The 22,669-nt window shown below is 44.1% G+C and overlaps 1 protein-coding gene across 4 annotated transcripts in view; it reads left to right on the forward strand.

Moving 5' to 3' along the window:
* PIK3CB (phosphatidylinositol-4,5-bisphosphate 3-kinase catalytic subunit beta) overlaps nt 1–22,669 on the forward strand; it is a 965,971-nt gene that overhangs the window by 414,545 nt on the left and 528,757 nt on the right. For all 4 annotated transcript variants that reach the window (XM_085634521.1, XM_085634524.1, XM_085634523.1 and 1 more), the window contains one exon: nt 16,532–16,755. In XM_085634521.1, the coding sequence (XP_085490647.1) occupies nt 16,532–16,755 (224 nt within the window). The remainder of the gene's footprint in view (nt 1–16,531; nt 16,756–22,669) is intronic.

Genomic DNA, 22,669 nt, shown 5'->3' on the forward strand with positions numbered 1-22,669 from the left:
CATCTTTGGAAGTTGGACAAAACTTCAGATTAATTTAATCGGTCACCTGCACTTGGTATATCTCCATGCTTAACCAAAAAGAAAGTAATTGACCCTTGCAATTTGGATGAAGACGTTTTAGAGCTGGTAGTCCTATGCCACATGTAGGGCCGTTCTGCCCAACTAAATCTAGCCTCTAAGAATCCTGAATAGAGCCTTGCTCATAATTATGTACACGGGGAACCCTTGCCTTTGTTGCAGGAACAGAGTAATTTTCGCACGAATATTCCAGACACGCCTCCTGCACAACCAATTATTGCTATTATGAGAACTATGTATCTCACTTTAGACATCACTGCAGGAGCTTTTACTACTTGTTCTTCAAAACTGGAAATGCAAATTGAAATCATGAGCAGCATAGCATCCAATGTTGCAGCAGTCAACAGGATAAAGCATTATGTAATGCGTGATGTATGATTCCCTTAGGAAAGGAAGTTTACCAAGAGAACTTTGTAACTGTACAGTGATTCTGACCAAACTAGAAGTCCCCGAAGTAATGAAATTGATCAGCATGGATTGCAGAAAGTCACTCCAAACAGAGGACTCATCCGCTCCAGACCAGAATCCTAGTCAAACCCCATTTAGGCCTCATTCTGAACAGGCCTGAGGGTGCCCATCCACTGAAGCATCTGGTTGATCGGCTGCAGGAATTGGATGTCTCACACAGGGCCTTGAAACAGTTGTCTTCCTTCCTTAGGAACATATCCCAAAGTGGCAGTGAACCAGTTTCTATCAGTCCCGTTTTCCCTGCCATGTAGGGTTCTGCAGGGGGGGTCATCTTTAATCCCAACGCTTTTTAACCTGCATGTTTCCCCCTTGCCAAGATTATACGTACCTTTGGGCTACAAGCGGTCTCTAATGCAAACGTCATCCAGATCGTATTGATTACGAAATATACTGAGGGTAATTTCAACCATTGCATGACAGCAGTAGGGTGGATAGGAATTAACTACCTGAAGCTCAGTGGGATAAAGACTGAGGTGCTGCTCTTTGGAACTCAAACCTCTATTTGGAATTATAACTGTTGGCCTGAGACATTAGGTACCTTACCTATGCCATCAGAGAAGGCTAGGAATTTAGGGGTGACCTTGGACTGCAAGCTCTTGTTGGATTGGCAGGCCCATCACATTGCGCAAGTGTGTTTCTGGCTGATTAGATTGTTGAGGAAAATATTTCCTTTCATCCACCTCTCCGCATGGAAACAAGTGGCCCTGGCGTTAGTCATGTCAAAAAATTTACTATTGAAATTCCCTTTCTTTAGATACCAACAATAGCACCCAAGCCAAAGTGCAGGTAGTGCAGAATGCGTTGGCCTGGCTCACTTTGGACATTCCAAAACTGCAGTCGGTGGCCAAGGGATTACATGACCTTTGCTGGCTGCCATTAAAAAAATGCATTATATTTAAGGCCATCTGCATAGTGCACAAGGCCCTTTCTCATGCATGTCTGGGGGAATCAAGGCAATGTTTCACAGCTATACCCCTGGGAGAAACCTTTGTTCAGCCCACCTTAACTTGGTGCCCAGAGTTCTGAAGAAGAGATGGGGAGGCAGAGCTTTCTTGGTCGCGGCAGGACTGTGGAACTCGCTGCCAAGTCATCTGACTGGTATAAAAATACTCTCTCCCTCCGCTGACATTGTTCACGGAATTTTTGGCTCTCCGCGTAGAGCACGTAGTTCTTGTACTCTGCCGCCCCCGCTGGTGGAACAGTTTACCTGCATGCACTCAACCCCAGTTTTGCCGAACTGCCACAAGATCTTATTTTGTTGATTTATCCCCAGAGTATTGCTTTGTCCCTTCGTTAGTTCCATTTCCAGCAATGCGTAAAGCATGCAAACGTCTCATTCTGTTGGCGGAAAGGTCTGCTGTAAAAACAAACAAAAAAAAAAAACATTGTCAGTAGAAAGACCGTGCAAGTTTGCAGCTTTTACACGTTTTAAGTGCACTGGATGCTGTGGTCTGTGGCAGGGCAATGTATTTTAAGCCAAAGAACTTCAATTAGGTAAATCCTTTAAGTATGCGTGCAGTGGACTAGAAAATCCCCTGCCTCACTCCCACTGAAAATGCTCTATATGAACTTGCTTATAGTGGAGATGCAAAAGCATATGTATGCCTACTTTAGTTTCTGCATCCTGTCCGACACTCACTGTTTCTCAGCGCATGCACAGAGCCTTGATGACCCAAAAATCTGTCCGTCTTCTTCGAAAGAAATTGCAGAATGTTCCATTGTGAATACATTGGGATGAGCGCCGCCTTCACAGTCCTGCAGCTTCCTTTAGTTCTGAAAAAGTTGAGCATGGGGGGGTGGGGTGGGGACACTCAAGGGGCTCAGCCCTGCTCACAGGGTGTGTACAAAGAGGTGGGCACCTCTTGCCCCCAACCTGGAGGCCCACTCCTCGAGTCCTTAGCCCACTGATGCCTCTCGGATCCCTGAACTGTCCACCAGGAAACAAAGGTGATGACATGGCCTGGCTGACAGGAATCCTTGGTCTGAGTGTCTACCTTTCGCTTTACCTGCCCGTAGGGATGGGAAGAGTAAGACGTGAATCGGGGATTGGAATGGGTTCACAAAAAAGAGGTGTGGAGAAAAGGGGGCTTGGAGGCCGAGGCGTGTATAGCAGGAGATGGTAAAATAATACTGCGAAGATGTGTTTTTGTGGATAATTTGCAGACTGTGGAATGTGGCTAGAGTGATTTGTAATCTCGGCTCACCATTGATCAAATTGTGTGATCCCGGGCACATTGACTCGGCTCCTTTGAAACCTTAATGGGAAAGAGGCAGCAGTTGCTAACAAATGGGAGCTTTGTTTTTAAGTCATTTATGTCGCACTGTGGGTATGAGGGTGTTTAGCGGCTGCATTCAGTCATTGCTTTTTACATTGGGGACAGCTATTCCCCACATCACATACAGCGACCCATGTATACAGCCCAAAAAACTGATTGGTGGAATGGAAATAATATGAACGACGTATAGTTGTGCATTCCTGATTTAGACTTTTGTTCTAACTAGTTCCCACCGTGTTTACAATGCAGTCATGGTACACAAAATGTTTAGAAAGAGGGATGGTCCTACATGCTACTGAGAATATAGGGAACTCCGCCTGTCTGCGGAACTCAGCGGAATTCCACTGAGTTTTTCTATCACTCTATGGAATTCCGCGGAGTAAAATTCCGCGAGCTCCGTCCAGACCTAAGCATAACCAAACTCCGCAGAGTTCCCAAACCTTGCTAGTCGCAGACCTTGCACTTAGACATAGCGAGGTGTCCACCCAGTGGCTTAAATGTAATCTGACTGCAAAGGACACATCAATATCCTGGACTTTGCGACTGGCACAAGAAAGCTGCCCTTGACAGCTATTCTCTCCCAGGATCTTGCAAATGCTCCAAGCCTTATGTCCCATGACACTATCCCCAGGACCCAAGGAACACAGAAGCAATTGCCACGACCCAGACTGATATACCGTTAGTGAACACCGCTGCCACTTGTCACATATGCAACCTCACAATTTTTTAAACCAACCTGGGTGCGTAAGAGATGAATTCTTGGACGGACCCTGCTGACATGAGGCCCTATCCTGAAGTCCGGGATTTTGACCTCGCACCCAGCCATGAAGTAATTCCAAACGAACTAAGCACGCAGTTGCCCCAGCAGCAACCTTTTCACAAAAACATAATCTATCCAGGACCCCATAGATTCCTTTGCAAGCATCAAGTCATACTGCACATCTGAGGTTGCAAAATCCAACTAAGGGGGCGGATAGTCAATAATCAAATCGGTCATACTATAATAGGGGTTCTGCACCTCCGGCTGAGCCCCTAAATCAGCGGGACAGATCAGGCACATGAAACTCCAATGAAGAGACCAGATTCCCCGCAGTCAGCATAGTGCCAGCAATAATAATAAAATATTGTTCATACCAACCTATCGTTCAAGAGGCCCTCACATCATTTTTGATAGAGGTAACCTATTAAGGGTGATCCGGGCATTGCCCGGCCTAAATAAAGTATCTTCTAATGACCTGCGGTGAGTAGGTTTTACTAACTGAACAACTCTGGAAGGATCCAGAGAAGCAACAATGTCTTTGTGGGCAAACAGGACCACAGCTGATTCCATTTTGGCAAAAAAAAGCTGCACTGTCAGACTGGGGAAATCTAGTAGGTGAAGGAAAGGCAGAATGGTAATCCAAGCTTCTTAGAAACTTGGACATCTGCCAACGGGTCCTCGGCGAGAGGCAACAACTAATAGTCTCTTTTTAGGTCCACGCGTGGCCCACTCAGTTTTTTGGAGCAACAAAAAGTAGGCCTAAGAATCCAAGTAAACAATAACGTTAACCAATAGTTACATATGCAATCTGCTAAAATGGCCCAATTTAGCACCATCTATCACATCTACCACCCAGGCAACCACCTAATTTGGGTACTGCTGGTAGCTTCTCCACAAGGTAACTCTTGGGTAAACCTGAAACTCTTCCCATTGGACAAGCATACAGCTCACTTTGTGGAAAATTAGTAGGGAAGCTTGATTAGTTGGAATATTACCGCGTGTAAACAAAATTTGAGGATAAAGAATGGATTGCTTTAATTATATCTCACACAATCTGCTGCTTCCAAGAAACCTGGGCGCTTGACAAAATTACCCTTGAGGGATTATCTGCCCATTCTTTACATGCAATTAACGACAAGATGGGCAGGCTGAAAGCTGGCTTAACAGTCTGGGTCTCATTTATCCTAGAGTCATCAGTGCAAGCAAATAGTCTACAGAAAAATGGAATCCATATGCAACATCTGGAAATTAGCCAGTCTTGGATTTACTTGATGTTTATATTCCACCAGAGAATTTGAGTGACTATCCAACAAAGCTAGTGATCTTAAGCTCCTATATTACTAATGTCTGTAAGGGGAATTGCCCCCAGCTAATCCGTGCCAATAGGATGTATCACTTTCATTTCATCCAAGTGTGCGGTGATTTTAATACTAAACCAGCTGTATCCATGCTTGATCAAGCAAAGCTGTAAGCATGGTGATCTCTTTCCTTGCTTTGGGTTCCAGTTCTAGGATCTACTAGAAAAGGACGGGAGTTTAATACCTTTCTGCTGCTGAATAATCTCTTCACACTTAATGGCCGCACTCCCCCAGACCACCCTACAAGATCTACTTTTCGGTCTGGTAACTCAGAGCCTAATAGATTATGTCCAAACTAATCAGGAGACACAGAGCCAAATTAGTGGCTTTGCATTAACCAGGAGAATTGAGTGACCAAGAGCCTTTAATTGTCACCTTTTAAGCATGTTTCTACAGCTACATGTCCTATGACATTCCAGAGTAGAAAGGCAGCGGGTAAACTACTAGTAAACATTAGCAGGAAAAAGCTTGCCTGGCATACCAAATGCAATAAGCCCACGTATTGCATGGCCAGCCACCTCTCCTGTAATCAAGTCCGCATGGAGATCCTAGACGAGATGGAGACAACTAATTGAAGCATAATGGAGAAATTCAGTACACTGATAAGAGCTACTCGAACTGCAGGCGGTAGTTTTGCATAGCCAAAGCGTGTCACCAGAATCTCCCTAGCGATAAATGCAATATACTGGTTCGACAGCGAATGCACAAAAATGAACATATCCTGTCAAATACCTTAAGATTCAAACATTACAAGAAAGTGGGGGAAAGCCCATCTGAAATAATTACGACAGGAATATAAGCATTAAAAAACATAAGAGGTCAGACATTGATCTGTGGGTCAGGGCAGCTTTCAAAAGGGCACTAAGAGAAAAGGAGGATACAAGTTCTTGAAATCTGGTCAACGGGGGCTGTGAAGACCCTATAATAAACCTGAACCCAGACTTATCACGTCTGCAAGGGTTAATCATTTGAAAAAAATATACATTGTCAGCACCTAACACAATTAAAGCAAAAAAAGCCTTGCCTTGCTTATGGCCAAACCGAGGGCAGTTTTCTCTTAGAAAGATCATGTGCCATGCCTTTGGCCACTCATAACGACGGTATTGGGCGAGCATCGTCTCAGAAGAGGAAGTACGTGCAGCTATTCTGTCCCAAAAGCCACATAAGGCTCCAGGTCCTAATGGTGTGCCAAGTAACATTTACAGCAATAATAGAACGTTATGGGCACCGGTATTAACGGCAGTGTTTAACACAGCCTAGAAAGCTAAGGTGGTCCCAGCATCATGGAAACAGCAGTCATAGTTTCCATTCATAAAAAGTTTTCTCAGAATGATTCAGCCAACTACTGCCACATTTTGCTGCTAGGCAGCGCCGGGAAGCTCTATGGCAAAGCTCTCCTCCGTACAATGGAAACCTGGGTTGAGATAAAAATATACTGGCACCACTCCAGGCTGGGTTCTGAAGAGTCCACAGTTCAATCAACTGAGCGATGTGATTGTATAATATGTCTCAAACTAGCAGTATTAAAAACACAACACTATTCATAATGTTTATCGATCTCAAAACTGCATTAGATTCAACAGTTTGAACCTGTGGCAATCCTTCGTCTCAATACGCCTCCCATATAAACTTGTGACTGCTGTTCACCAGTTATATCACAATAATTCAGCTGCTGTCAGATATGGTGTAAAAGGAGAAATGATGCAGAACTTTGACATAAAAAGTGGCGTGCGGCCAGAATCCCTTTACGAGCCTATTTAATCTTTTTAGGTTGAGCCTAGCGGCAGCGCACATGCACTGCTTGCTCTGGAGACTGCTGTGGTAGAGTATAGGAGAGAAGCCGCCCCCACTCTACGCCCATATTTTTCACTGGCTTGTGTCATTGTCTTTCGTAAATGCTGCTTTCGGTTTCGTTAATAGGCTTGTTAGTCCCTCCTTATTACGTCCTTGTCTTCATTTGTAACCTCCCATGGCGACTGGCCCCTTTACTTCGGTTGTTACAAGCGACACATCTTATATAGCCTGTAAGCACTATTTACTTTATTGAGTTTTTCCTACTGCTTGCCAGACATGCGCTGCTTCAGCTGAAATTGCTTGTGTTTTTTTAAGCAAAAAGAACAATTGATGGACAGAATGCAGAATGATGTCATACATTCACCCCAGTACAGAGATCTGGGCCTAAACCCATCGTTTTTTTGCTCACCATGCCATTCCAGTTTGGACTCAGCCATATGCAAATCAGTCTTGACCCTTCGCCCATTGGGAACAGTCCAGCCCGAACTGCCAGGCCAGGTCCTCCCTGGACTGGAAACCAGCATCCTAGGACCGGTTTCAGGCTTTCAGCCCTCATCAGCTAGGATGGCTTGACTCCAGTGGCATGGAGAGCACGGGACCCACGTCTGGGCATACCCGTCCCACTCGGGTGACAAATGGTAAAAGAACAATTGATGGACAGAATTCAGAACAATGTCATACTTTCACCCCAGTACAGAGATCTGGGCCTAAATCCATCGTTTTTTTGCTCACCATGCCATTCCAGTTTGGACCCAGCCATATGCAAATCAGTCTTGACCCTGCGCCCAATGGGAACAGTGCAGCCTTAACTGCCAGGCCAGGTCTCCATTGTGTCTTTTGCTTCCTCGCCCTAAGTGCGCCGGGTATGCCCAGACGTGGGTCCCGGGCTCACTGTGCCACTGGATTTAAGCTATCCTGGCTGATATGGGGTGAAACCCCGAAACCGGTCCTAGGATGCTTGTTTCCGGTCCAGGGAGTGCCTGGCTTGGGCGTTCCAGCTGGACTGTTCCCATGAGGCATAGGGTCAAGACTGATTTGCATATGACCAGGTCTAAACTGGGGTGGCATGGTGAGCAAAAGAATGATGGACTTAACCCAGATCTCTTGACTGGGGTGAATGTTTTGATTTGTTCTGCATTCTGTCCAACAGTTGTGTGTGGTTTGTGTTTTTTTTAAGCAGCACGGCCGCCCCCTTAAGACGGGCGCCCGCTTTCAATCTGTTTAACAATCTATCTATCTTCTAGACACTGGAAGGAGCCTGGAGTGTAATTCTCAATGGGCCAAGTTTTTGTTTTCCTTTGCAGTCTTACACACACACACACACACACACACACACTCAAGCTATTGTTTGTTGCTCTTTGCGCATGCATTAAGTTCTCTAGTTCGAATTTTAGTCCTATTTTTATTAGCAGGGTTCATCAATGAATTAAGCTAAGCCTATGGTGTCTTTCACTGTGCTTTTATGTATGTTGCGATTTGCACACCCACCATAGTATTGGCTCGCTGTTTTTGCACTTTTATTATTAAGCGTTTACATCCACTTTTAGTGTTGTGTTCCAATTAGCAGGTTTTTTCCAACAAATCATGTCAAACTTGCGGCGCCTTCAAGTGTGTTTTTTTATGTATAGCATACATTTGTGAAATGCAGTCTTCTGAATGTTGTGAGCCAACATTGCTTAAACTATCCATTAGCGCCACTACGATTTTATTTTAAATATGTGTACTTTGTACTAGATCAGTGTTTGTTTTTATGCTTCTATTTGATGTAATAATGTATGGGTTGTATATAAGAAATATGGTCTGTATAAAGCGAATGGCAGCACAGGTCGCAACAGTGGCTAGCTTAGTTGCTTTTGTCATATTAGAACATTTATTTAGTGTGATGTTACATTTTACTCTTCTAAACTCTATTTTATTATCCCTGGGTCTTCTCGAACAATGCAAACAATTCGTAGATAAAATTTTCGTTAAATACAAAACATATATACAATACGTACTATCCGGGATGGTTCCTAACTCTTGGAAAAGAGCTAGTGTCATCCCTCTCCTTAAAAGCCTAATGCTTATCCCAAAATTCTGTCTAACTTTAGACTAATTTCCCTGTACCCAGGGGCGTCAAAGTTGCTTGAGAAGAATGTTAACACCCAACTATCTGCATTTTTGGACATTTTCAATCTTCTGCATCCATCACAATCAGGGTTCAGGGCCCATAATAGCAGGTAACCGGGCCTTATGGAAATAACTGATTCCATTAAATTAAATGTTGACACAGGCCACAATGCCGCCCGGACTTTGTTAGACTTCTCCGCGGCTAGTCTTACCTGCGATCCTGCTGCACTGCTTTGCTTCGATTGTGGTGGTGGGGACGAGCTTAGACTGGCTTGGTTCCTTTTTAGATCATAAAGGGCAAGCCGTGTGGCTTAAGTTGTTCTACTGAGAGATTGAAGACTCTTAAGTGCGGGGTACCACATGGCTCAGCCCTGAGCCAAACACTTTATAACATTTATATGTCCCGCTTGCGTTCCTGATCCAATCCCTTGGTATCCAAGTTCTCATATGCGGCTGACACCTTGCTTTTGCTGACCTATGAAGAAAAACTCTCTTGAAGCCAAGGAAACCTTTTCAGCCTGCATTGTAGCCGTGCCTCAGACCCAACTGCCTGCAATTTAACACAGACAAAATAGTGTTCCTGCTCTTTGGTCCTAACCCCCTCCCGGTTGGTTAGGTGCCTGGCGTGCAGCTGCTCACTATCTCTCCCCCATGGAGGTGGTAAAGAACTTAGGGGTGCATTTCGATGTGCACTTACTTTAAAGCCCAGATTTCGGCAGTCGTATTGTTGAATACTCGGAATGCTATGGAACTTTCTTGATTTCCTGCCTTTGGAAGCTCAGAAATCTGGGCTCTGATACTCTCCTGATTAAATTACGCCAATGTCCTATAGCTGGGGAACCCGGATTACTTGATACATCGACTGCAAATTGTGCAGAATACGGCAATTCCCCTTTTGATCAAGCTTCCCAAATGTGCTTCGGTGGAATACTACCGTAATCAATTGCACGGGCTACTGTTAATTAAAAGGTTTGTCCTCAAATCTGTGAGCATTGCTCAGTGCGCTTATTACAAAGCTGGACCTAAATACCTGTCCAACAGGCTACAAGAATATTGTCCTCCTAGGGCTTAACGTTTACAATCTGCCCAGCTGTTATTCCACCCACTAAGCGTAAGAAACTTGGTGGTTTGGCCTGTTCTGTTTTGGTGGCAAACACTGGAATGAGCTCCCCCCTTCAACTCCGATGTATCCCACACGAAAGCATCTCCGGGAATCAACCAAAAACGTACCTGTTCAACTTTAAAGGTGGTAGTTGTCGCTTCTCGTTTTGTCTTGGGGACGGGACACTTGTAGTAGCTGGGCGCTTTAGGAGTATTTTTCATTCATTCATACATTCGGTACAACTCCAATACATTGTATTTGCTTCCTGCACTGCTACGGGTTCATGAGCTCCTCGGACCTATTTTTCATGCTTTGTCATGGTGCGCTCAGTCCTGTCACTTGAAGGCAACAATGAAGCTTGTTGTTTTAAGCTGCTGCTGTTCTCTGGGACGTTCAAAGAATCTGCAAGTCATAGCTCGAATTTAAGCATTGCTGCATGAAAATCGATCCCTTGCAGGATCAACACTTGTTTCTCTCGGTTGTAGATGGCTTACCTACCCATTTATTCGCTAATACTTTACAGCAGATTTGAAATATTATCGTTCACTTGTGGTTTGTGACAGAAAGGATCTCTGGGTACCAGAGTGCCGCAGATATGGCTGCTTGGTGAATTATTTCCAAAAGGCCGGAAAAGGGGAGCAGTATCCCTGCGAGCCTCGGACAGAAATGCATTCTATCTGAGACTTTCATTTATTTGCACCAATGTTGTTAGGCTAGCGTGGGGGTTATAATAACACCTTTTGAGGACGCTTGGCTCTTATTTCTTGGGAAGGTGGAAGGGAGGAAAACCGCTGATGGCTCCTCATATCAACAATGTGAAATCAGTTTCTAGACCGTGTCTTTTTACATTGCACTGAAATAGACCGCAGTCAAGTACACCGCTTCAATTTCACAACACTAGAAACACTTGTCCGTTTCCTTTTAACCAACCCTTCATTTAGTTGCATATGAAGTATTGGTAAAGGGCATTACTTGTTTGTGCCTAGTGCAGAGATTTTGTGTTGTACCTAGTTGTCATTCTGCATTACCTGCAACTGAGAAAAATTGCTTCAGTGTCATTCATGTCTTATCCTTATGTTTCAATAACTTTTTATCGAGTTAAGATCATATTAAGAACGGTCAATAAATATTCTCCCCCTCGCTCACCATTCCCAGCAGTCGCTTTGGTGAGTTTCTTGACCATTCAGGCAGTCTCGACCCAATTAGGCTTGTAAGTATTTTCTTTGACGTCTCCTAGACTGGTTCTGTTCCTACTATTTTTAGTGTCCTAAGGTTATGTGGCAGGTCAGTTCACTGACAATAATTCCATTGCCTTCCTAGACCTGACAATTTTTCATTCCGAGGGAGAGTTGCTTACACGTCTGTACCGCAAACCCACAGAGCGGAATACACTTCTGAACTACACCAGCAATCACCCTAGGGCCCTCAGGGACTCATTGCCCTATTCCCAATTTCTCAGAATCAGGAGAAACTGTTCCTGCAAGGCAGATTATTTTAGAGAGGCAACTTCTCTTTCCTCTAAATTGAAAGCTAGAGGTTATACAAAAAGAATGGTAAAAAATGCTTTAAAGCGAGCGTGGTACTGTCCTAGAGAAATCCTGCTGACCCCTAAACCCAAAAAAGAAACACAAAGAATTGCATGTGTCACAACATTCTCTCCGGTGTCAAACAAATTGAGGAAGATGATACTTCATCATTGGCCCATTCTGAATGTAGGAAGTCTAAATATAGATAAACCCTTGTTTGTATTCAAAAAGAATAAAAATCTTAAGGATCACCTGATCCGAGCCTCTCTACCTGCCTCTACAAATGCATCTACTCTTGATGCTGTCTGGGGTCTTTCCCCCATCATCGGACATTTCAAATGTAGTGGTTGCAATGTTTGTGCATTTACTGTGGAGAGTAAAAGCTTTACTTTTAAGGACATCACAGTACACAGCCGTTCTTTCTCTAACTGTAACACAGCGAATGTGATTTATCTCATCCATTGCCCATGCCAAAAAATTTATATTGGCCAAACTACACAGAGTGAAAACCAGGATCTGCCAACACAGAAGCCGCATCCGTTGTAGGACTCCAAATGCGCCTCTTGTTGACCAGTTCTCTGAGGCCAATCACAATGAAGACGACATCCGTTGGACAGTTCTGAAAGTCCTTAAATTACCCCAACATGGAGGAAATATGGCTCAGCTGCTGAACAGAGAGGAACTAAAATCAATTATCCTCTTTGACTTAATACGAAATGGTTTGAATAGAACAGAGGACTGGACAACGCTGCTCTAAGTACCACAATGTAAAAGTGAAAGTATACCCCACAGTTCTTTTACCAACTTCTCATGGAACTTCTATCTTGAACCTGCTAATATGTACCTACAGTTCTACAGAACAGCTTTTCTTTTACCTCCTTTGAATTGCAAACATGCATATTACTTCCAATCACCAATTTGTGATTTATTGTCAAGATGTTTTTACTTGTTCCGTACTCCTTAATCTATTGCCCGAATGTTGCTTCCTTGTTTTTTCCTCTGTTTTTTTCATTGTTGTAATCAAATGTTATGTTTCTATCTATTCATTAGCCTAATATACTGGTTTTACTTTGCAAATCATATATGCAAATCATATATTCCCTTCACTAACGAGCACGACCACCTCCCTCGTCTACCCCACCCTCACGGTAGTTTACTACGGCTTTCCCTGCAATTGCCTATGCTTGGCTGTAACATAGTCACCTAATCAACAAGGGCCCCCACACTGGGCTTAGGTTTCCCCACTCCAAAATGGCCCCCGCACTTGCGCCGATATTCTGACTGATTGCACAGTCCTTCCTCTATGTCCACTTCATCTTGTGGCTTCACTTTAGACAGCGTCCGCAAGCTCAGTCCCCATCCAAGGCTATCCACAGTCCGAACGATCATCCGCCACGGCGCATCGAGACTCGTTCGAGGTAAGCCCGCCACTCTCATGACAACTACAGGCAATTCCCAAACCCTGCTTTTACCTCCCCTAACGAGCCTCCCTCTCCCACAGCTCTGACCGAATACCGACAGCCATCGCTTGCTGCCGCCCATTCCTCTCCCAACACGCAGAAGCATTCTCTGCTTTGTATTCAGCCTGGTTATTACACCTCCCTGACGCGACCACGAGACTTTCTTAAGGTAAGCCCGCAACCCCAACCATAACTGCAGGCATCTTCCGTACTGTTCCTATCACCTCCCCTAACAACATTCCTTCTCCCGCATCTCTGTCCTATTCCGGCAGCCATCGGTTGCTGCCTCCCACTCTTCCCTTGTTTGCATAATCCATCCCTGCCTTGAATCCAGCCCGGTCGCTACACCTTCCTGACGCAACGACGAGCGGCGCCACCTGCTCACTCTAAGGTATTGAAGACTCGGCCTCCTTTCACTCGTGGCAAATCCCCACACCATTCAGTGTGTCATCTAGTCTTCCTTCCTTATTTTAAGGCATATCCACGCAACAATAATCCCACCACCGTGCCATCCGTTGGTCATTCGAAGATTGAGCACCACTGCTCACGCCCAGCGCCAGCACGACGACGCCTCGTACTCTACTACTTTATTGAAGGTTAGCCACCAAGCGATCACCATCACTACGCCTCGCACTCAATAGATTCGATCACTTCAAATGGTCCGGCATGCAATCCACAAGGACGTCGTCGCCCTCCTCACCCCCTCACAACTGCTACCGCGTTAGTCCAATTAATTTCACAGGACCGTTTAAATACGTCCTATATTCTCACTGCTGATTTCTCACCCGTTCATGGCCAGCAAACGGTTTTATCTTTCCGCGCCTCAACCATCGCCAATTGCTCACCTTTGTTCACTAAGCCCATTGTCTTGCTCACTGTCATTTAAACAACAGTCAGTGCATGTGGCACAATTCTACGTTCTCATTCTAGGACCTCACAATTGTTTTTTGTACATTTCCTATGAATGCTGACCTGTTTCCTTTCCCTATTTTAACGGTGGACTTTGTTTTCTTATCTCCTTCTTCTCCCTTGTTCATTCCAACAGGCGTATAACTCATATCAGGCAACTTTTGTAATTTGTAGTCCTGAGGATGATCCCACTGTATTAGGAGCTAGGGATCGAAACGTCGACTTTCCATAACAGTACCACAATGTATCCACTGTAAAAATGTATTGTGGTTTCTGTTGGTCTGAGCTTACTTGAGTTCTTTATTGTATTGTAAGCCTCCCTGTTTGCTCCCAAAGTTTTTGCCTGCTACTTTTTTCTTCTTCTCATTTCCTTTGTTGAAAACTCGGTACAGGATTGTACCCTTGTTTCATTGCTTTCGTGCTTCTTTATCTTGTTTCAAACCTTTTGTAATTTTCAAAATAAATGATCCTCTGTCCGGCTGGACACAGGATGAGTGCACATAGGTCTTATCCAAGTCTGTGTGGAAATAGTTACATTATTTATGTTTAAGCTAGAGACCTTTGTTCTTTTAAAATTATAATATTAGTGGGCACTCCTAGATGAAGTTAGTATGGTTTACGTTTTTGTCTGCCGTGACACTTTTTTATACACATAGGGGGAAATTTGTCTGAAAGTGCAGTTTTGCGTCTCTTAGGCCTCCAAAGTCCAGCGAGGTGTGGAAAATGTGCACCCAAGTTCACTCACATAGGTTCCAACATCATACACTTTTTAGGTCGTCCAGAATTTTCATATTTCTCTGTCTCAGGTAGGGATCAGAGCCCAGGCCTTTTGTCACCTTGCTGGGCCAAGTTAATTACATTTCTACCAAGCAGAGGAAACAAAGGCCACCCCAAACAAAAGGAGTAATTATCATCGCCTGAGGAAGAAGAGGTGGGGAAGAAAATCTGCATTTTATAATTACCTGTCACACTGTATCAGGTCTGGAGGCAGCCCAGGCCCTCTAAACAAACAAGGAAGCCCAGACAACTGGTGGAAATCTCGGTGGGGGAATCATCTTTGAGGTTTTGGTGGGAAAGGACCTGGTAGTGATATTATTTTTTTTACCTGGAAAGGGGGGGGGGGCATGCAAGTGGCTCATTCTTGCCTACAACGCCCCACATCTCCCCTTGTGCTAACAAAAAGACGGGGGAGTGCCATTGTCCCCTCCACGAAAGAGAAGGGCCTTTGACTCCATCTTGCGCCCCTGAGACAATGAAGATCAGGGGGAGCGCCCCCTCTGCAGCGAGGTAAGAAACATGGGACCCTCATGGCCAGGCCCCATAGAAGCAGGAGACTGGGGGAGCGCCATAGTGCCCCCCAGTGGTGGCTGCCCCCGCAGCCATGCCAGTGTCTGGGTGAGATCGAGGAGGCTACCACATACAGAAAACCCTGCCCGCATGGAGTGTGGAGGGAAAAAGCAGCCTGCTGTGTCCCGTGCCGACAGAGGAGGAGCCGCTAGGCAGGGAGCCAGCAGGGGCATAAGGCGGTGGTCTTGTTAAAGCCAATAGACTTGACTTATGTGTTGTGATGACCATTGATAAAGCCAATAGGCTTGTTTAATTTGAAGTTATACACCCCTATTTTGTGATGTGCTGTCCGGTATAGCTGAGATGGTGGGGGAGGTACTGTGATTTTGGTGTCATGACCGTTTAGGGGTCAAAGGTTTTCTCATAATATAATGTAATGTATTTATATCTGCCTTAAGTATATATTTTAAAACTAATGTGTAGTATTTAGTAATGTGTGTAATAAATGTACTTTTCCCTTTTCAAAGACTAATGCAATATTAATACTTAATAAATGATTGTTAACAGCGAAACACAATTACTAGCTCACTCCACTTCCCCCTTAGTTGGCCTTGGACTGCTCTGCTTCACTACCCTGGGGGAGTCCAGCGCTACAATAGGGTGCTTGATCCCCAGCAAGGGGGCATTGTGGACCAATTACTCGTGCAACCCTCACATCCTGGACAACTAATAACTCAATCTCCTACAGTATTGTAATGCCTTCAAATATAAATGACGAAAATGAACAAGGCAGTTTTAACTGGTAAGGCTAAATTTCATCCAGTACACCCTACATAACTAACCGTGTCAATCCAAGGCCCGCCTCCAAAACTTTGAATCCTTGTCTATTTATCTTCTTCTAAAATGTCCATATATTAGTAAAGCTATTAAAATAATGGGACTGGAACAACTTAAGGTTTTCAGTAATGGCCACAATAGAGTATTAAGATGGAGTATGTAATTTCAACAGCAGCCTGGTGGAAATGAGGGTGTTTATTGCATGCTAAGGTCTATGGAATCAGCAACATTTTCTAATTTTATGTTACATTCAAAGACCAATACTTTATTTGACTGTTTAGTTTAAAGGTATTTTTTACACTCGTAAAACCTATAGGATGCTACCATTGAGACCTGAATTCTTATTGATGTATATATTGTCCAGTTTGTGCACTTTTGAAAAACTTAGCATTTTTATTCAGTTATCAGTACAGTAAACATCCTTCAGTATGTTTCACGAATGTCCTTTATTGCTGTTTCAGTTACTAATATTTTTAGAGTCCTCCTTCCAACTAATGTTCTATGATGTCAAACTGTAGAATATAGAAATGCCCCGGTTACCTAAATAACTTCTTTTACCTTTTTCAGGCTTACATGAATTTGATGCCCTCAAGGACCCAGAGGTGAAAGAATTCCGTAATAAGATGCGTAAAATCAGTGAAACAAAGATGCAGTCTCTTCTAGGATTGTCTTGGATAGACTGGCTCAAGCGCACCTTCCCTCCAGAGCTAGAACCCTCAATCCCAGAAAACTTCCAAGACCGGCTCTTCCGAGGACACCTCCTGGTGTCGATTCATTTTGAGGACTGCCAGGTAGGTGGGTGGAATGCGTTTTGACTTTGTAAAGCACACGGCAAACCACTTCTATGTGGGTTGTGTGATGTTTTGTATAACTACTTATGTCAACTTTCAAATAAAGGGACATTTAGTAAGGTTTTAACGACGCGCTTCCCCTAATAGATCTCCCCTTACATTTAAAAAGTGGTAAGTGGCTGGCAGTGGCACAAACAAAAGGATTGTGTCTTGGTGCAGCATTAGTCAGGGTGGAGAGCGCCAATCCCTAAAATAAGGTAAATCATCAGTAGTTTATCGTCTGAAGAATGCGATATGTCAAGGATACAGCGAGGGACTGCATTTGCTATCACATTACATTCAGTGGGGAGCCAGTTGGAGCAGTCAAGGGCTTTTGTGGATTAGTAAATCACTACCACAACGCAATGTAACTTGGTGACCGCTGGCCATGCTTGTTTGTATCATCAGGGACATGCCTACAGGTGTTACAGCACATATGTTTAGTCTCTTCTATTGCATAGGGTTCATTTAGCTTCCACCCAGACTGCTTCCATGTGTTACCTAATCTTGAAAAGTAGCAGCTAATTCAGTCGTCGAAGAGTTTTTATGTTTCTTAACCACGTGTCACAACACTTGGTATTGCGAGAGATGGTGGTAGCCACTGAGATTTATCACATCTCGCAGATTATGGGTTGCTTCACACTGTTCGACAGATGTAGTACCATGACTACTTGAAGGTCGATCAAATTGGACTTTCACTGTTGCTTCACTTCCCCTTAGTTTGCAGTGTGGTTTACCATGCGGTGTTGTGTTTCCTCTTCGTCGGGTAGCAAATACGTTTATAACTCGAGTTCACTTGTTCGTGAGTGGGTTGTGCTTTTCTTTTAATTTTGAAAGTGAGAATCTTGGTGAGAAGGGACGTAGCCCTAGCCATGTTACTTCATCTAAGTTCTCTCGGTTGTGTGTTAGCAAACCTATATCTCTCAAAATTAGGCAAAGGAACACTTTAAGGGTATGCCAATAGAGCTTTAGTCGTTGCATCCTGTTCTCAAGACCTCATCTAGAGGTTAGGTTGCTAGCTTGCTTCTTAAGCTGTTAAAGATGAAGCAGTATGCGCCTACATTCCACCAATGCTTGGTGCACCACTGCTTCTCGGTCCTTGTGCCGCGCACCCTCGACAGTTACTCGTGCTCTGTCAGAATGTGGGCCCCGGAACATGTTTACATTGGGATTAGGTCTTTTTTTCCTCTTTAAGATTACGGTCTTCATTGTGTTTTTTTTAACCACTCCTTCTCCATGCTGTGTTGGAAGTTGTTTCCTTAGTTTTGTCTTTACGTCGAACAGCTTATGATCTAGCACCTCTGATTAAAGCAAACGCGTATTACAGCACGCCAATAAAGTCCTACCTGCCCTCACCACTTTTTAATGGGTTGCAGAAACATTAATAAATGTGCGAGTGTAGAGCTAGAGTTTGGATTCAAGCAAATCCTCCACGCTTCAGTGGCACAGCTTTTGAAGTGTGACTTGGGTCTCTATACAGACAGTTTGCGATATAAAAGACCATTGCCCCTGACTCCATTATATCGTCTCAAAAGATGACTGCAGTGAAATGGCACACGCCAGTGATCTGAGCTGTGGAAATGTGTGGTGTTTATCTGCAGTCACCCGGAACTTACTGGTATTGGTGGATAAGTGGGCACTGTTGGTGTCAACTCCATACTTCTGGGAGGTGTTCAAACTATTTTTGATATATAGCAGCATCACTGGCACAGTATTACCAGGCAGTCGAAAACGATGTGGAACAGCATGGTAAACATCAGACGTTCTCATTATTGAAAGTGGTTTAAAAGCTGTGAAACATACAAAAGATTTGACTACCGGAAAGTTATGTGAAAATATTTTTGGAATGTTTGCTACCAGAATGTAGATACACCATAATAATGGGGCCAGCTTGTTCATCAATGCGTAATATGTTTGACAAGTTAACCCTACTACCAATGCACTATGGATTTAAACCAACATTGTATGTTTAAAAAAACTGTCATTCTGTTAGCTGCAGACAGTCACCTGTTTCTTAGGGCTTTTTTATGTAAAATATTATGATACAATGCCGAAGTTGCTGACTGCTGTAGAAAACTGTTCTTGACATAAGTTAAGATGTACGTGTTCACTTCTCAGAACAGGCTCAAGTTAGGAATTCTGATTAAGATCTTCATCTATCAGATTCATGGTATCCGAAGTGCTGGCGCAAAAAATCTGTATTGTTTTCTCAATGCCAATATATGAATGTGTGTGATGGTAAATACATTTTTGACCCGCCCCAAAATGACGTTTATCGCTATTGTGACCTGGCCGTATTGTGACAAATCTATTCAAGGTATTTTCCTATTATCGTTTTGTATTACTTTTTCCCAGTATCCAACCTCGCTGCTTTAAAAATCTTAACTGAGAAATAAGATTATAAAAGAAAATCTTATACAATTCCAACCAGTTATTCAGATCCGCATACTTAATCAGTGAATCCACACTGTGTGCTGCTGACAAATACGTTCTTGGAATGGAGTATCTTTACCCTTTAGGAAATTATCTGCCTTTTCGGCAATGTATTAATTGAAGGTAAACACAAATGAATAAAATGTCTTCTAAATAAGAAACACAGTTGTCCCAGATGAAGAGAGGACCACTGTTGCAGAGCATCAGAAACATCTGGGGATTCTGTGACAGATTTTATGCTTAAAGCAGTTCATTTTAAAATCACAGATGCCTCTAAGGGACTTGTGCCCTGTTCGAGTACTCTTCAAAGGAATGGGTGGGTTCTCCATCGTGAGAATCGTATTTACAAATTAAGTACATTGGGTTGTTTGCTTGCATTCTGTGTACAGTTGATGCTGTGATAATGTTGAATGCTCACGCTCATCATTGTGGCAAAAGGATCACTGGGCATCCCACTCACTTTGTGCCCTTTTGAACAGCAGCCAAAGAGGAAATCGAACGCTAGTCGAGTGGGCATTAGAATTCAGAAGGATATACTCAGTAAATAGTGGTCTAAATTAAAATTTCCTTCGCAACAGCAATATGCGCGATCAGCGTGTCAGTTGGAAAGATTTCTCGGCATCAAGGTTGATAAAAGTATTTTTGTCTTAGAGTACATATCAACCAGCTTTTCTAGTGTTGTGAGATGTCTGTCAGTTGTAGATGAATTGTTCCTGGTCATAATACAGGGATCTGGCAAAAGAAGGCCCAGCACATTTGCCAGAATGGTTGAGATATCAGTGTTGTGTTTAAACGAGGTGTTTGTCTAATAGTGTGCAGGTCCAGTGGATCCGTGCTTGCTTTATGGGTAGCGAGGGAATAATATCGTTGCAGAAAAAGGGGATAGTCATCTGAGACTTACGAGTTGAATTTAATTCAAACTGGAAGCCAATTCTTTTTGTAAAACTATATATTTTTTTAAGTGGGAGGGAATGCATTCTGTTGCACGGTTAAAAAAGACTTTGAAAGTTTCTGTTCCACAGTTATCCAATAATAATTTGGTTTTGTCCTTGCATAATTGATACATTTATCGTGTTTGGTCCTTATTTATTTTCATAAATTCTCACATTACTTCTCATTTAGCGGTTTAATAGAGCAACACTTAACATAACTTCAAATGTGATTCTGCAGTTTGAAATCTATAATTGAGAGAAATGTTTTCTAACCGGATTGAGTGAACCCCACGTACACGTGAAGGAAAAACATGTTCGAGGCATATGAGCTGCAGATCACACACTTAGGACAGTAGATCGCCATCTGGTGTTGGGCTTGGATGCTTGCAGGTTGTTGTTGTCTTCGGAAGAAGTCTTTGGTCACGAGATAGGTGACTCCTCCCTAGGACTACAGTGCGCATGGGCATCCACTCCATCCTCAGATTGTTTTTTTCTGCCATTGGGTTCGGATGTAACTTTCCAACTCTCAAGTACAAGCTTTTCGAAGCGAAAAAAAGTCTACAACTACATCGAAGCACCTTTCCTCGACATCGAATTCATCGGCTCGATTCCGGACGTCGACGCGGGCGGTTGGGCCTATCCACGCCGTGAGGCCTACGGCTCATGGAAAGGACGCAGTTTAAAAAATGCCCCCAGTGTGGAGCAAAATTTCCGCACAGTGACCATCACAAAGTCTGCAACCTGTGCCTATCACCGGAACACGACGAAGCCAGCTGTATTTCGATCCAAAAAGACCCTTCGGGATCGAAGAACTCGACGCCATATCATGGCACACAGCCCAGCCCCGGAACCAGAAAACATCTTTGATGAGGGTCCGATGTCCCGGAAGAAGATTCCGAGGAACTTCAGATCATCTCACAAGCAGACGACTCAGACGACCCCATTACTCCGGGGCAACACGTGAGTACCACTGCCCCTGCCCCAACCCCTCCAAAACCAAAGGCATTGGTCAAGACTTCGCCAGCTGGCCTCAGTCGAGACGGAAAACATCCTTCAGAAGCCCTGCCTCTGGGCTCGGCTCTGAAGAAACATAAGCCTTCCGGTGGCTCGGGCCCGAGTAAGCCACATGTCATTGTACCCCCGGCACCGAAGACAAAAGACCTCTCGGCACCGAAATCTGATCAGACACCTTCGGCACCAAAAACATCGAGGCCCATAGATAAACCGGCACCGAAAGTTCCCAAGCCGAAAGACTCCACTTCGGCACCGAAACCACCGGCTAAGGACTATAATACACCTCCTAAAGCCAAAGACTCCACCGATCAACCAAAATCTCTATCGGAACCGAAAAAATTGGCGCCAAAATCTGTTCCTGAAGAACAAGAACTTTTCCATCCAGATCCAACACAAAAAAAGATCCATTTTTATCCAAAAACTGGGCATGTCACTGCAGTGCCATGTAAGAAACGGAAACTGGACACACCTGCCCCGGTTCCTATAAAAAAGGACTCTGCAACATCACCTATTCCTCCTTCCTCTCCCATACGACCTCCTACCCCACCCCCTCTGCCTACACCACCATTACCTCTACCATCTCCTTCACATACACCACCTCCACAGGATGATGAGGATGACCTGGGGGAGGGGGTGACCCTGGTGATCTTAATGATCCGTTCACGGATCCAGATACCGCACCATTGGATGATTGGGCATACCTTCTACCAGATATGCCTGACCCTACACCATATCCCTCCAAACCATCACCTCCAGATGACCACCTGGGGTTTGGACAACTAGTACACAGAGCAGCACTAGGAAGACTTCCTCTTAGACACTTTTGAACAGTCTCAGAAGTCGGTACAAATTTTACCCATGATCAAAGGGGTCATAAAACACGCCACAGAAGTATTTAAAGACCCCGTCCGTGCCAGGGTGCTTAACCCAAGAATTGAGAAAAAATATAGACCTGCCCCAGAAGATCCTTGTTACATCAAAGGACAGCTCCCCCTGGATTCTTTGGTCGTTTCCAACGCAAGGAAACGCGCCAACTCCCATACCACGGGCGATACACCACCCCCAGACAAAGAATCCAAACTATTAGAAGCCTCGGGCAAACGATTAGCAGCACAAGCTGCTAATCATTGGCGTATTGCCAACACCCAAGCCCTATTAGCACGCTACGATAGGGCTCACTATGATCAGTTGGAGAATCTGCTACAGCACCTGCCAGACCAATACAAGACCCAGGCAAATGACCTTATACAAGAGGGAAAACGTATCTCAAATGCGTCAATTAAATGTGCACTTGACGCCACAGACACCACCTCTAGAGCAATAAACACAAGTGTACTCCTTAGACGCCATGCATGGCTACGCATTTCAGGCTTTAAGCCAGAAGTACAAAGGACCATACTTAGCCAACCATTTAACCAAGAACAGCTGTTTGGACCAGCAGTAGACACTGCACTTGAAAAAATGAATAAAGACACTGTGACTGCTAAGTCCATGGG

Source organism: Triturus cristatus, chromosome 11, assembly GCF_964204655.1.
Source record: "Triturus cristatus chromosome 11, aTriCri1.1, whole genome shotgun sequence".
NCBI classification, from domain to species: Eukaryota; Metazoa; Chordata; class Amphibia; order Caudata; family Salamandridae; genus Triturus; species Triturus cristatus.